This window comes from Thamnophis sirtalis, unplaced genomic scaffold (assembly GCF_051295495.1).
Source record: "Thamnophis sirtalis isolate CommonGarterSnake01/CBP01778 unplaced genomic scaffold, rThaSir2_p1.2 scaffold_11, whole genome shotgun sequence".
NCBI lineage: Eukaryota > Metazoa > Chordata > Lepidosauria > Squamata > Natricidae > Thamnophis > Thamnophis sirtalis.
In genome coordinates this window covers 29861958-29878339 of record NW_028261391.1, presented here as the reverse complement: position 1 = coordinate 29878339, position 16382 = coordinate 29861958, and the positions used below count along the sequence as shown (strand labels likewise).

Here is a 16382-nt window from a genome sequence, read left to right as displayed (position 1 = left end):
GCCCAAATTTCCTTCCAGCCCTTAATTTCCATAGTTCTATGTGTTAATGTGCTAAAACATTCAATGTTAAGATTTTTGAAGTGTGTTTATGTGAAAGAGAAAGGCGGGAGAGGGAGAGAGGAAGAGGGAGAAAGAGAGAGAGACCATTTAGATCATGAGTTGGGATGAATATGGCAACATCTGACACTGCCAAACAACAATATTTTAATTAAATGTAAAATATTTTACTTGTTTTTTGAATTTCGACGTTTCCATTTTGGGAGTAGACAACACTTGGAGCTGTGTGCCATTTTCAATTTCACAGTGAACATACCAGAGGTTTAACTTATCAGAGCAGACACCTTATACATCTCTCTTAGGACTGTCTTCATAACTGATGTGGGACCCACTATATGTTTTGATCTAAATTGAGGACATTTCTCCAGATGCTGTCCTCTATTTGTGTGATTGAAGGGGATAGTTGCAAACTAAACTTCTACCAAGTAAAATAAAAATTCCAAGCCTCAAGATGATTTTTTCTAATGAAGATGGGAATGTTAGCTAACTTAAAATATATAAAATCAGTACAATATCCTTACTATTTTCTCTACTGTATAGTACAGAAATAGTAAGGATGTTATTAAATTGATACTTCCATTGCAATAGACAGTTACTTATTAATAATACAAATCAAATTCAAACAATCTCATGAAGCCTTATAAATGTGATCGGAAGAATCTGATGAATTTGGAACAGTGTAGGAATTGGAAAACTCACTCTGTGAGTGAAATGGGCGATCTTTAAATAAGATAAATAAATAAAAATGAGAGACAAAATTACTGAATTTTGTCCTCATACTGCTTATGGCTGGTATCTTCTATATTCCCAATAATCAAGATCAAATTAAGATAAAATTCGTATTTAACAAATATCACATCTTTATTCCAACAACCTGAAGCTAGATAATTTTCCAGGGAATCCCACTGTGTCAATTTCCAGGCAGCTTCTACTCTGTAACTGTTTAATTCAGGTGTCCATTCAGGTCTGGTAAAAGGAGAAAAGATGGTTAGATAAAGATATATAATAGAAATAGCATGAGAGCCAGTTTGGTTAATGTACTAGTCCAAAAATCTATAGACCATTAGTTCTGCTTTAGGTGCAAAGCTAGTTTGGTGACCTTATGCCAGTCATTCAGCCTTTGTCATACTTATTATATAGCCATTCAAAACTGTGCATCTATATTCAAACTAGAGAGTCAATTTTGCATAGCGGTTAAGACATCAGACTAGAAACAGGAGATTGTGAATTCTAGTTGCACCTAAGGCACAAAGCCTGCCAAGTGATCCTGGATTAGTCACTTTCTCTTAGCCTTTCTAAGGAGACAATGGCAAACCATTTCCAAAATACCTTGCCAAAAACTGAAGGACTAGTCAGTTATCAATATCACTGACTCAAAAGGAACATGCACACAAACACAGAAATAGCATTCACTATTCTATAAGGCTTAGAACATACATTTTATTTGTAATTTGCTCCCACTTTTTTTAAAGGCTGATGTTGGCCATTGCCATTGTAGGGGGGCTGCAAAAGGGATGCTGGCAGGCTGCATGAACTGAGAAGCCAAACAGTTTACATCCCTGATGTGGAGGAGTACTGTTTCCCTTAAATAAAATATAAAAGGTTTATATCTTAATGGACAAATTCATGCCCAGCCACATATTTTCCCAGAAAATCATAGTCAGAAAAATAGTGTGGTTGATCAATTCTATCTGCACTAGAGTTGTATATATTTCTGATACACAATAAGGCACAAGTGAGTCACCTTACCTTTTAGCAAGTACTCCATTCACTTGAGTGATTACAGTGGAGAACTGACCAAGACCTAACATGGATTTCACCACACCCTGATAATGAATTATCTAGAAGGAAGCAAAATAACAGTTATAACTTTTCAGTCCATTATATTCTATAAGGAAGCATACAAATTCTGCAACATCACGTCACAACCACACACTATAAATTAGGTTAATCATGAAACCTAACTTTTCTTTTAAAAAAAACAGCTGTGATCTTCCAGGGACTTTTTTTATTGAATGAAAATTTGATTATGTCTCATTCTGATTCTCAACCTAGTGTGGCCTGCTTTACAAAGAATAAGGTGACTCATACATCAATAGGTTTACAAGCAAGAAAATGGCACAAAGTAAAAAAAAGAATGTGTCATGTCTTTAATGATATGTATTTAGGATTTTTTCTCCCATGCTTCCAAATTCACATAAAAATGCATAGAATAAGAAAAGACAAGGATAGCAAGAGATGGTAGATGAAGCTACTTATATAATGAAAAACAATTATACTTAAGAGTAAGATTTTTTTAACACAGAATATCTTTTACTGTTTACCAGAAGGCAAACTAGACCCACAATCATTTTTCTGACTCTGGATATGTATCTCTCTCCTTCCAATTCTTTATTCTGTTTTTTATGTTCCCAACACCTGTAGCCTAAGGCAACTGCCTTATTTTGCCCAAGTGACTGCTCCTTCCTACTTCTGATATTTTCAAATATTACCTCTGTTAGTGATAGCTGTCCATATTTTATTCTATTTTACAAAGAAATTAAACTTCAAACTATCTCATTTCTAGCTGGTCTGTTCATGCTCATATGAACAAAACACTGATTTACCATTTCCCCCATAATCATTTTATGCCCTTGAACACTTTCCCCTACTACAATTTAAGAACACAGCTGATCCATTTATAATATACTTCAATTTTTAATCAAGCAAAAGCTTCTCCTTGCTGGATTGTTTTATACCTTTTGCAAAAGAGACAGACCTTGATTTTTCTAATTCAGAAACTATTCCTTGTTGCCATGATTCTCTTGTGGTCAAGGAAGTAACAAATTATATTATCTATCATAAATGTTTATGTGAGTTATTTTAAAATAAGCCCCAAGTAGAAAAAGTCTCTGGTTACCTGTTCTGGTTCTAGCTGAATTGCTCTATCAAAGCAAGCAATAGCATCTCTCAACAACCCAATGCTTTCGTGTTCTAGAATTTGTTCTTTGAGAGATGGCTCAGCCTTCCGTAATGCACTCACTCCTTCTACGGCATCTGGTTCATGCATTGCTGCATAGAGTTTCTTTGAGTAAAAAGAAAACATTTGCCATCAGATAGCATTCTGGCAAAACGTCACATGTGAGACTTAATTAACTTTAAGGACATCTTTGTGTTCTATCATATTCAAGAATCCCTCTACAACTTTAATGTACTGCTAACTTTAAGAAACATTTCATTTTTCTTTTATTTTTGCTCTGAATACATTAACTATCAGTACTGAAAATGTAACTTTCCTTTTCCCAATCATATCTGACCTAAGAAATCTGATCTCTACTTTTTTCTTTTAAAACACCTTACATAAAATTATATATACATGACATCTAATGTTAAGTTTTTATTTTATTAAATGGGGGCATTATTAGTGGAGGGGAGGGGAAGAAATAGCAATGTTGGTATCCAATTAAAGCCCTAATATAATAAAATGGGGGAAATGACACAATATAACGTAGAAATTGAATTTTATTTTATTTTAAAACAAGTATTAAACCTGAAGAAATCCAAGATGCTTTTGAATGTCTTGTTTCTTCTCTATGATGAAAGATTCAAAGTGCATTACAGCTCTGGTGTAAGCTTTGGAGTGAAAAGAAGCCACAGCCAATGTATCCTGGGGTATGAGGTCAAGAAAGCGAGCTACATTTTGATATTCTTCATATTCCTCATTTGATGCTATAAATAAAGAGTTTTAAAATGACACATCAAACTTCATCTTCCAAAATGCCAATCTTAAGTGCTCTCAGAATGAAGCACCTAAAATATCACATAAAACAGATCACTCATTATAGTTGGCATCAGAAACCAATACAGGACTTTTTCAACTGGAACAGCTCCCCACTAGCATCCTCCCTCCACTGCAGTATTCAGAAGAAAGTGGGTCTGCATGAGTCTCCTAAAACGTATATCATATAATGGTGCTTAAAGATTTGCGGATGTTTATAAATTTTTTGATATTTATCTCATTCTGTTAAATCAGCATTGAGCAAAGAAATCATTTTCTTCTGCTTTCATTAGGTGGTGAGATAAAATTCTTTATCAAAAGTATGGCTTCATGAGTTTGGAATAACTGAGAATGTTGGGAATTTTTTACATTTACTTATAAAAACAATTATTGTTTAAAATATTTTTCTTGCTTATTAAAGCTTCAATACATCCTGTATTTTTTTATGCTTCTGGCCAAATAATGAAGTTCTTCCAAAGGCAATTAAAAACAGTTACAAATCAGAAGTAATTCAACTGAAGCAAGGGAGAATACCAACCTGATAATTCTGAAGGGTCTTTATTTGACTTGCCAGCAGCTTTTTCAACACTCAATTTTTGAAACTTATACCTAGACCACTGTGTTAGATGATCAAGCATAGAAAACACTGTCTGGGTGCTTAAATGACTTAGATCAGACGCACTGTCTTCACATCGTCGTGTGCAGGTGTCATCATTTTTCAAAACAGCCATGATTTCTGCATAAACCTAGACACATGATATTTTAAAATTTCTTGGCATTTAATTATTCAAGCTTGCTCAAACTAGAAAAAAAGCTAGTTAGCATCATGAGAAACTTAATGTGAAACACTTCCCTGCAGTTCCATAAATATAAAAAAAGATACAATATTTTTAAAAAGACAAAAATCAAAGTTTATTCAGTGTTTCATGACCTCGGGATACTGCAACCATCATAAATATAGTATGAGTCAGTTGCCAAGCACCCAAATTTTACGACCATGGGGATACAATGGTCATAATTGTCAAAAATGGTCATAAGTCACTTTTTCAATACCTTTTCAATGATGAAGATTTTGATCGTCCAAGCCACGCCCACAGAAACGGTAGAAAAAAAATTGAATTCCACCACTGGGTGGGGGGCACTGAGGATCAGTTTGTAGCACCAAGGGGGTGGTGGACTGAAAAAGTTTGGGAACCACTGATCAAACCAAACTCCAAGTTTTTGCAGCACTTGGAAGCCTCTAAGGTCGTATAGCCATGGCCAATATTCAATGGCAAATCCCTGAATTTTGGTGGTTTATTATTTTGCATTTAACAAATAATTGTTAAGTCTCTAGTAACTCTTTACCGCACTAAAACAAAAAATGCAAATTAGCAGATATTTCAGTCCTGTCCACAGTAATTGTGATATAATTCTATCAATAAGCATATACGTAAAAAAGAGTAACAAATGAAACAGAATTTGTTTGTAATACTTTCCTGCTGTTGCAAGACACTTTATTAATACAATGAGTATCACATTAAATAACAGTTTATTGTTATGTATGAATTTGTAAATATGTCTGGTTCAGAAATGAGGAGATTTTGAAGTATTGTTCAGAATACTTCATACTGATTCAAGTATAATGGTATGCTGACAATATACCAGGGCAGTTATCCTACTTTCAGTCTAGCAGTCAAGTCTCGGTAGTCCTTGACTTACGACTATAATTGAGTCCAAAATTCCTGTTGCTAAGTAAGGCAGTTGTTAAGCAAATCACTATAGTTATTAAATGAATCATGCAACCATTAAGCAAATATAGCTTCCCTCATTCACTTTGCTCGTTGGAAGCCGGCTAGGAAAGTTACAAATGGTAATCACATGACACCAGGATTGTGGTAGTGTCATAAATACATGCCCGTTGCTAAGTGCCCAAATTTTAATTATGTGACCATGGAGATGATGCAACAGTCTTAAAGTATGAAAACTGGTCATAAGTCACTTTTTTTCAATGCTATTCAGAGGTGGGTGTCTCCCGGTTCAACCTGGATCGGGTGAACCACTAGTAGCAGTGGCGGGAGGATTTGCCTACCCGCCCAGATGCTTGTGCGCATGCATAGAAGCGTCACAAGCACGGGGGAACGCACCCGAACCGGTAGTAAAATAATTGACAACCCACCACTGGTGCTATTGTATCTTCAAATGGCCACTAAATGAGTGGTTATAAGTCAATGACTATGTGTAATACTCTTTTTCTCTTTGCAATAATAGCTCAAATATATAATGACCTGAACATAGAATTAAGGTGAACAATTTAGAGATATATTGGGTTGATTTAATAGCCAATGACTGCAACTGCAATGTCTCTTTAATAGGGGATACAAGTCAGGGGATTCTTACCTCTTGTTGATCTTCCTGACTGCATCCCAAAAGGACATACACAAGAATGTGAGGAAGAAGATAGACAGTCACTTTAAAGTCATTCTTCATAATAATACTGCAGCAATTAAAAACCTTACGGGCAAGATCATGTCGCACCTGGAACAAAGGTAACAGTTTGAATGTAAAATTTTGAGAGGAAAAATGTGTTAAGGCTGGCATATCTGATGAAAGTTGATAGACAATAATTTTTATATAGAGCATCTAACTTAATTATTAGTTATTGTTCCTACCTTTGTTATTAGATAGCCAGCCCAGCTTGCTGACCATTCTGCAAAGTTTTTGCCTAATTTACTTAAGTAAATTGGCTTCTTCATTTTAGACCAATTTATAGCCTTTTGATAACTCTTGTATCTGTAAGTGGAATTTCCAAAATTTGTTAAATTACATTATTTATGATAAACAAAGACAATCAACCAACATTCTAGCATCATTCCTTGACCTTAAACTACTCTTGTTAGAAAAACTTTTCTAACACTCCACTGAAATCTACATTCCTCTAACCAGTCCACTTGCACTTGAATATGATTCAAGACAGGTCTTGAAGTCTCTCACGGTGTATATTTCATGTAATATTGAATATCAATTTAGTTATCTGTTAACAAAGTTAACCATTCTGATTTTTCTCATGCTTTTATATGTAATGTGGCTTTGAGTTTTGAACATCTTAGTTTATTAGAATTATTCTTAAAATTACAGCAGCTGAAATTGCTCACTGATGTGCTATTAAGCTATTTAAATGACTGTGCACAATGTGTGAACCAATTTATATAAAACAGAAAAATGTATGGGTTATGTAACTTTTCTTAATTATATAATTCTACATAAAATTAGTTCAAAAATATCCATAGCTAACATTTACATAATATATAATTTGCATAAGCTCATATGGGGAATTGTCTGCTAGTTTGTTCAACTGTGTAATTCAGATGTGATGTGCAATTTTGCGTAAGAAGAAAGTAGAAAAAGGCTATATTTAAAACTACTTTGATTTTTTAAAAACTTGAAGTAAAAAAACTAAATTTATTTTTGATACCGGGTTTTTAAATGAGGTTCCAATATTTCCTGAATATGTTCTGGAAACATCTTCCAAAGCACTGCACCTGCTTCATCAGTAGACATCTCACTACGGTTATATATAGATAGTAGTTCCTTAAAAAACAAAATTAAGAATCCACATGTAATTATTTTTAAGAATTATAAAAATGAAAAATTCCATTGCTGACTAATAACCAACTGAAAAGTCTCTTTTGAATCAAACCTGACACATGCTAATTACTATATAAACACATATGCCGTTTTCTTACCAGGAAATGGTAAGAAAATTGTTTCTTTTTCAAAGAATACATTCTTGACCCCTTTGTCCATCCTAATCCTGCAATTCCCTGCTGATCTTTCACCCAAGCCAATCTTGCTTAACATTCTAAATCGCCAGAGATGGTTAGATCTGCTACCTGTTGAGGCTTATTAACCCAATGAAAAAGTTCCAACCAAATTCTGACTCTATTGGCAAGGCAAAGCTCCAAAAATCTAAACAAATTATCATTACCAAGATAAAACAACCATCTCTGACTATGTCTTGCTAAGAAAATTATGCTTCAAAATGGTTTGTTTGCCCATAAGAAAGAACAATAGGCAACGGACTTCGGAGTTATTTGGTTTTCTAATGAGTAACTAAGAAGCAGCAGTAACATTTTTTAGAATCCTGGTTTACTGTGACCATATTCTGACACCATGGTATCGAAAAGAAAACTGATTTTTTTTAAAAAAATTCAATGTTATTTAATAAGTAATAAATTAACAGAATACTGGAAAAGAAAACATCCTCACCTGAATAGCATATGAAGCAGAATCTTGAGCTCGGACATTGTCAGCATAAGCAAGGAATGCTCTTGTCAATTCCATGAGTAATCCATACGCAAAATTTGAATCTTCTACACCCGGCTGAAAGCAAATGTCTTATGTTAGTATTCTCATTCTCATTATCCAAGTCTAAATGCCATTGTACATTAAAATAAAATGTTTCTGGAACTCCCAATCATTATAATGCACACAATGATTTTCAGCAAAACCCTATATTTGTTCATTGATCAGAAAAATGAAACAATGACAATCAGAACAATCTCTCTAGCATTCTTATGTCAAATGATGTTTAAACAGTAAAGGAGCATTGAAACAAGTAAATTGTATACAATTATAGTTTTTATCATTTTTTTTAAATTATATAAAACAGTAGACCTACCAGCATTAAAAATGTCAATGTTATTGTATTACTTACCACAAATAGCAGCCCTTTTCCTTGGTTGTCACTTGTTGAGAAATCCAATCTGCCTGGATCTATAGCTCCCAATTCTCCTAAACACTCTCCAGAGAGTAACCGTACATGAGAATTCACATCCTGACAGCCAATCAGAAGGACTGTCACCAGTCGAGAAACAACTGGCTCAACAGTTTCACTAGCTGTTGAATATTTTATCACAGTTTCCTAGAAAAGACAAAGAAAAAAAGAGTTAATAAATTATGTCCACAAACATCTGTTAGCTTTCATTGAATTACCCTTCTTTTGTCATTCTTTCAAAAGATACAGCATTAAAAAAAATGAAATGTAGGAATGAAATAGAACAGCCTATTTGGGGGCATACTATAAAGTGCCCTGGAAGAAGCAAGGGGGATCTATTTGTAAAATGTTGTTTTGCTGGGGAAAAAACTCCTGCATTCTTTCTTGCAAGCTATTTTCTTATCCAAGCATACCACAGAAAAAGATTTTATCAGTGTGCACTACTCAATGACAAGATTTTTATTTCATGGCAGTTTTATTGATTCAGAATGAGTCCTTTTCCCTACACCCTGAAATAACAGAATTTATTTTAGCTTTGCTTTGCTTCTGTTGAATCGGTTGACTCGTAAGATGCTATAAAAAATGAAAATGCAACTATTTCCATCTTGTTGGAAGCTGGCTGTGAGGATCACAAATGATGATTACTGCAGGGATGTACAACACGCATATTTTTGAGGGCTGGTTGTAAACCTACTTTTTCAACACTATTATAATTTTGAACAGTCTGTCAGGGAGACTGCGCTAGTTTATTTGATCGCATAACTATATATATATATGTTGTCAAAAGCAGTGCTAACTTCAGGAGGCTTACTAGGAGTTAAGTGAATATCATACTTCAGCCTGATTTTGAGTTCCTCAGCTTTACATACCTGGTTTTTATATAATGTTTCCTTTAGACTGGTGAGAGCATGAATACGAACATCGACATTTTCATGTTGGATGGCTTTCATTGAGAGCTGTAACACTGTCTGCAGATCTGTGCTCCTAGAAGTTTCCTGTATGGAATGGTGGTTATAACTTTCATTAAGTTTATTTTGCGGAGTATATATATCAAAATATATTTGCATTTATAGGACAACACACAACTTGCAAATTTAGAGGATGTTTAAAAAGTGTACAGGTTGTATTGTGCTTAATTTGGCTAAACAGTACTTCAGTACATATAACAGTACTTCAGAGCACTTCAAACCAAACCGTATTTCTTCAGGTTCATAAAACAGCTACAGAAGATTGCTGTGTGATTCTGCAAAAGGGCATGGCTGCTTTAAGGAGTTTCAGACATGATGCATTTGCATTCTCACATGCCCAAAGTATTTTTTGCCCCAAATAGAAAGCATTATACAGCCTTAATATTTATACAAGAATATTTAATACAAGAAATTAAGTAATCTACAGAATTAAAACAATTGAACCATTTATTGGTGAGCTTTCTATTTTACATATCTCTTAGGAATTTAAAGCAGCTTAATTAATATGCCATCAATGTCACCTTATAGCGACCACATAGAGATAAGGCAGTTTACCTTTTTCCTTTTCTTGGACAGAGGAACAAAGAACTACATAAAAGATACCTGGACTTTCAATGCATTCAAGACATAAATGATAACTGTAGGTTTCCCATTTAATAATTTTTAATTAAAAGAATTAATTAAATGCAGGTAGAGCAAATACCACAGTTACTGTTGTGGCCCAGCAGGAGTTGTTGGAGCTGCCAACAGACTCCAATAGCGAAGGACCCTATGAGTCAGCTCTGGATGATGTGGGGAACCCTGGGCAGGCTTCAGACTCCGAGCAGGGACCAGAGAGGCTGGTTGGCCACCAGGAGGCGCCTGAGACATGGAGCAGCGGTGAAAGCCAAAGGGAGTTTGTCCCTGACATCAGGCCCTGGAGCAGTGGGGAGGAGCAAAGGGAGTTGATCCCGGACACCAGGCAAAGATGGGCAGACAAGCGCCGGCAGCAATTACGGAGACATAGAAGATAATCGGGCCCAGGTGGTTGTGATTAGGCTCCTCCCAAGAGAGTATATAAGAAGAGACTTTGGGAGGAGACCCTTTACAGGACACAACCATTTTACTAAAGCTGGAGAAGCTGTTGTGTGTATTTCTTATCTGTGGGAGTCTGGGTTGCTGCCAAAGTCTTATCTGTGAGTAATTACTGTGAATAAATTGGCTAACAGTAACCTTGTGTCGGCGTGACTCACCGTACGGAGGGAGGGTCAGAACAGTTACTAAATTACATGCAGGAAAGTTTTTGTTCTGTCAGCATCAAAGGCACAATAATTCATGTTATTTTCAAAGATTTGTATTCAAAATATAGAAAAAGTAATACCTTTCTATATTCCTGAAGAACTATTTGGATTTCTTTCAATTCTGGATGATCAGGTAAAAAATAAATTTCATGTAAGAAGTCTTGGACTGCATCCCTAACCAATAAAGCAAAATAACAAATACTGTTAAATAAAAAATATTTTTAAAGCATGCACAATATGCTTAAATACACATAAATTGGAAATGGTCAAAAATACATTTTTAATTTTGTGGAAGTTACAGCTTGAGCTTTTAGACAGTCTGCCTTTATTCAAATCCATGTGTGATTTATTAAGTAATGCACACATTCTCAGAAAACAGCAATCTTCTTTCTTCCTCTTTCAATTGAGAGTGATATGATTTACAAAAGAAACATTAGAAGAGAAAGAAAAAAACCTGCTTCTACAAGGAAACATACATTGACGATTGTAAATTTTCTGTATTTGGGGGATTTATGATATATTGTTAATGGCATTTGAAACTGAGGAAAGGGTGATTTTGCAATATTACTTATTACATTTATATTTTAAGAAGATTTTGTATAATCCCAGAAAGATACAGTTAAAAATATTTTGTTACCTGTTCTCAACTATAAGAAAATGGAAGATCGCTGCTGTTTCTTTTTGTTGAACATGTATGAGGGGCAAGAGTGCTACTATCACATGACTCAAGAGAGACCCAAGATGACTTTGATCCAAGCATCGTACAAAGCAATCCCAAGCCCTAAAACACAAAAGCAACATAACATATACAGTATTGTTTTATATTTTTCAGCAATTAGACATTTCAAAATCATCCATTTAAGCCAGGTATATCACAATGATTTCTTTTTAATCTTATATATAAGAAGAGACAGTAATAAATCAGGATTTTAGTAGTTTTCTTACTTGCAACACAGTTGTGGAAAATCATCTTTATATCTCAGCCCTGTCCTTAGTGTTGTCATCATCTTCACTCTCACTGCAGTAATATGTTTAGGGCCCATAAGCTTCATTAAAGCCATCAAACTGTTTAAAGCCTACAGTTGAGAAAATTCGGGGTTCAGTTCAGGTGGTAATAATGACTATAAAGCCCTAAATAGATAGGGACTACATTATTTGAGGGATTGTCACTCCCTGGTTACATCTACTCACTTCATCGTCCAGCAGAAGAGGCATGCTATAGGACATGACTACAAAAGAGCATCATCTATATCTGAAGCCAGGAAGAGAAACCTTTCTGCCATGATGCCTGCCCTTTGAAATATCATTCCCTCAGATCATAGATTGGCTCTGATCCTGCTGGCCTGGAGACATGTATTTGCCATCACACTTAAGAATCTATGGTAATTGGGGGGGGGGGGGGGGCTTCTACAATGATCATATTAGACATGAAATAATGATTGATTTAGCTGCTGATTATAGTTTTGTTTTAAAACAGTTTTATAACCCATATCTGTTTGGCTGTTGTGATCAGCTCCGAGTCACTAAGGTGAAATAGGTAACTATAGAAATTGAATTAATTAAAAATTTTAAACTACAAGCTAAGAGTTCTTTAAGCAGAACAACAGAATTGGAATGTCAGGACTAGCTATGGAAAACATAGCACTACTCCTCCCCAATCCATAAAAGAGTTTAAAAAATTCCTCCATCTTCTCTCTCTAAATTAAAACCGGTCCTTTACAGATAGTCAAGCTTTTTAATTATTTTAACCAGACTTTAATTTTTACCAAGATTATATATTCTTTGCGTGCACTAGAGGTTGGATTCAAAGGCAATGTACTCTGTCAGTTATTTAGACTCCCTTTTATAAAAATAATCAGAAATTATGAATATAGTTTTTCTATATTACTAAAAGCAAATGAAAAAAATAACTACAGGGTTTCTCCCAACCTCATTAGTATTAACAAGAGCAGCCAGAAAGAAAATACCACATTCAAGTATTCTTTTACAAGGATTTCATTGCTAACTAAGAAAAAAAATACTCATGTCTATTTTGTTTTCAACCAAGGATTTACTCACCATTTTCTTATCTTCAATTCCAATGCTAGAGCTCAACAACTGCATGTTGAAAAAGGCCAGAATGCCTAGCAATTTTGGTTGTAAATAATCAGCCTAAATAGCAATAAAACATATTCTGATATTTTAAAATATTTAAAATACAGTACTAATATCTGGCAACATACTTAGCCCTTACGTATAAGTTACATTTAGTCTAAACTACAAAATAAGATAAAATATTCCATTTCCTTTCAGTCTCAACCTCACTGATGATGATGGATTAAAAAAATTAATATCAATTCTCATGTTTTATAGCGTATATCTTGAATGGTATTTTTCAGTACACTGACCACCAGAAGATACCATCTAACCGAAAAATACTGCACAGGATATATGCTGTATAAAAATAGAGAAATTCCCTTTCCAAGAAGAAGCATGGAAGTCAGGTAAAAATACCTGGAGGCATGACATAAGCTAAATTAGCTCTCTGCTCTGCTTAAAGGGAGGTGACCTGAATGTACAATTCCAAGAGAGCTTCTAGGATTGCTGGCTCTAGTTTATCAAACAGGTAATGCTTGCAAAAACATAACCAGGCCACATTCAGAACAAATTTCAGGTCGTCCTTGTTTAGCAACTGCCTCATTTAGTGTCCATTTATAGTTACAACAGTCATGAAAAGTAACTTTATGACCAATCCTCACATTTGCAACCTTTACAGGTCTATAAAGCAAAGGAAAGCTGAAGTAAGATGATAAGCACTGTCACGGTTTCACATAGCAACTGCTTCACTTAACAACTGAGTTGCTGGTCCCAATTGTGACTAATAAATAATGACCTTTACTTCCTATCTGAATGGTCATGCATCAACCACCACATCACTCACAACTTTAATTCATGAAAGTCATCTGTTCCTTTTTAAATATAACTGAAAGTTTTAAAAGTGAAGAGTACAAATCAACACAAACTAAATTGTTAAGAGAAGGGGGGAAACAGAAAGGAAGAATAACGGAGAAATATAAAGTTTAAAAAAAGACAAGAAAGATACAAAAGAAAAAAAGAAGTGGCTTCTGATCTTCTTTAAATCAGTTATAAGTATAGATTTACCTCTTTTCTCTAAAGTTATATTATGACTCTTCTTTCTATAGTCTACCTGATCTAATCATAAAAACCACAGATCATAAGCTCACTTTTTTTCTGTTTTATAAAAAAAAATCATGGGGTTTGAAAGTCTCCAAAAATGTTGAACAGAAGCAATACATTATAATAAGATATAAATAGTTAACTGGGTTACAAATGTTTATAAAATATATAAATATATCAATATCTATTAGTCAGAAAGTGCTACCAGACTTCTGATTTGTTGGCCACCATAGATTAACATGGCTCTCCTCCTAACAAAAGTTACAAGAGCTGTTCCTTTCTCTCTTAAGAGGGCAGAAGAAACTACAAATTGGTATTGCTACTTACCATTTGCTCAGGAGATGTGATGTCCTTTGGTCCTTGATATGGGTCATCATTTGAAGCAAATGAAGCTAGAATTGATAATCCATTGAAGACCTGCTGATAGTGCTCCCCTAACCGGAGCAATAATTCATTATGCAATCCCTGAAAATCCTGTCTCAGCAAACTTCCCAGTTCTATCTCTGTTTCATTCTATAAGATACCATGGAAAAATGTTATTGGCTTGAAAATTATACAAGCATGTGCACAACATAAAAATATTACAGCACAACAATTCCCATTACTGCAAATACAGGTGAGCCACTAATTTGCTAAATGAAAACACCACTGTTTCCAAGGGGGAAAATAAATGTTTATAATATCCTTCAATGGAAGAACCTGGTCTGTAAATTAGTTTTTGTTCTGCAACCAAAAGAAACAGAGAGCTATGATTAAGGCTTGGTTCTTCCCTTTGAAGATTAAGTTTATTTCAAAGAGAATCTTTAAAATATCTTAGAAGTACCCAAGAGTTTTACTGCGATTGCAGTGAGGGTCCATGCCATTTAATCAATTTTCAATACATTCCAAAACACGATCAATCTTACTATTCTGAACTTTCTTCTATAAAGTTTAATCTTACCTTAAGATAATGAAGTGCTCGCTCCAGCTCATCCTTACTACAGAAGCAAACTAAATGAGAGAAGATGTACTTGAAATTGTTAATGAGGATCTCCCTGCGGTTTACATTTAGTTGTTTTGCTATCATTCGGATAAGTACAGAGGCTGCAGGACTAGCCTTGGCAGCAAGGTCAGGCAAAAGCACTTGGAGAATCCGCTGGAAAAATAAAAAGATGGATGCTTTTGGAATGTTATACCTTCATGTAAATGTACAAATTTAGTGTCATCCTAATTCAAAATGATAATGCTAAATCATTCTAACCCAACAAGTACACTACACGTTGCACAGTGCAAATCCCATAATCTCTAGACATGACCAATGAAAGTCACAACACTGAGGACTGAATTTTGTGTGTGCGTGCCTTCAAGTCTGTCTTGATTCTTGGCAACTCCCTGGACAAGTCCCTGATATTTTGTTAGCAAGGCTTCCAGATGTATTTTGCCACTACCTTCTTCCTAAAGCTGATATTGTCATGATGGTGAACCTACATGCGGAGCCATTTCTTAGGGTACGCGTGTTGCCCTGTCAGCTCAGGAGGGTGGAGCAGGGCGTTTTCGCCCTCCCCAGGCTCCTAGAAAGCCTCTGAAGCTTGGGGAGGGCAAAAAACCAGGTCTATTGTGTCATTGCGTGCCAAAAGCACGGGGGGGGGGGGTTGTCACATGCGCATGCATGGGGGGCATGTGCGTGAACGATCCCCGTGCTCCCCCCGCTTTTGGCACGTGATGATAAAAAGGTTAGCCATCACTGTGATAGTGTGTGTTACCCAACTGGTTTTATGCCTAAAGTGGGCCTGGAACTCACATCTTCCCAGTTTCTAGTCTGATCCCTTAACCACTACATCAAATTGGTTCTCCAGTTAGAGGAAACCAAGTTGAAAGGTCACTCTAATTTAGACAACTATATATCAGCAGAGAAAAATTCTGAATACTTAATATCTTAAAATCCATGTGCAGAATCATTCCCAATTAGACTGCATAAATCTGCCCTAACCCAACACTTTTCATTTGCTATGCTCCACTGAGATATTTATGATTAGGGATATTGCTAGTTAAGATTCACTTAATGAGAAAGGAGCAGCTTTCCTATATTTGCCATGAAAAACTATAAAAGCATGTGGATGCTCATTACTTGCATAAAAAGAAACTTACTATGAACATGTCCTATTGTTTTCTTTGTATCTATTTGTATATTTATATATTTGATATAGTCAAATTAATCAATAAATTTCTGTTCTATTCTATTCCATTCCATCCCATCCCATCTACAAAGGAAATAGATATGGTGCCATAGTTAACACAGTATACAAGGGCAAGGAGACTGAAATTATAGTTCATCCTAAGCCATGGAAGCTCAGGATGCACTATAGAAAAGAATACAAGAGACACAATTCAGGAATTTCACCTTGTTT

At 35.1% G+C, this 16382-nt stretch overlaps 1 protein-coding gene across 1 annotated transcript in view; it reads right to left on the bottom strand.

The window, feature by feature from the left end:
* Nucleotides 1–16382, bottom strand: part of ATR (ATR checkpoint kinase) — a 56064-nt gene that overhangs the window by 20020 nt on the left and 19662 nt on the right. Inside the window, exons 15-31 of the mRNA XM_087725432.1 lie at nucleotides 14936–15130; nucleotides 14323–14508; nucleotides 12877–12969; nucleotides 11764–11894; nucleotides 11456–11599; nucleotides 10899–10992; nucleotides 9440–9565; nucleotides 8511–8717; nucleotides 8063–8176; nucleotides 7269–7384; nucleotides 6466–6586; nucleotides 6194–6331; nucleotides 4353–4560; nucleotides 3587–3765; nucleotides 2957–3121; nucleotides 1807–1898; nucleotides 932–1023 (exon numbers count right to left, since the gene is read on the bottom strand). Coding sequence (XP_087581558.1) covers nucleotides 932–1023; nucleotides 1807–1898; nucleotides 2957–3121; nucleotides 3587–3765; nucleotides 4353–4560; nucleotides 6194–6331; nucleotides 6466–6586; nucleotides 7269–7384; nucleotides 8063–8176; nucleotides 8511–8717; nucleotides 9440–9565; nucleotides 10899–10992; nucleotides 11456–11599; nucleotides 11764–11894; nucleotides 12877–12969; nucleotides 14323–14508; nucleotides 14936–15130 — 2401 coding nt within the window. The remainder of the gene's footprint in view (nucleotides 1–931; nucleotides 1024–1806; nucleotides 1899–2956; nucleotides 3122–3586; nucleotides 3766–4352; nucleotides 4561–6193; nucleotides 6332–6465; nucleotides 6587–7268; nucleotides 7385–8062; nucleotides 8177–8510; nucleotides 8718–9439; nucleotides 9566–10898; nucleotides 10993–11455; nucleotides 11600–11763; nucleotides 11895–12876; nucleotides 12970–14322; nucleotides 14509–14935; nucleotides 15131–16382) is intronic.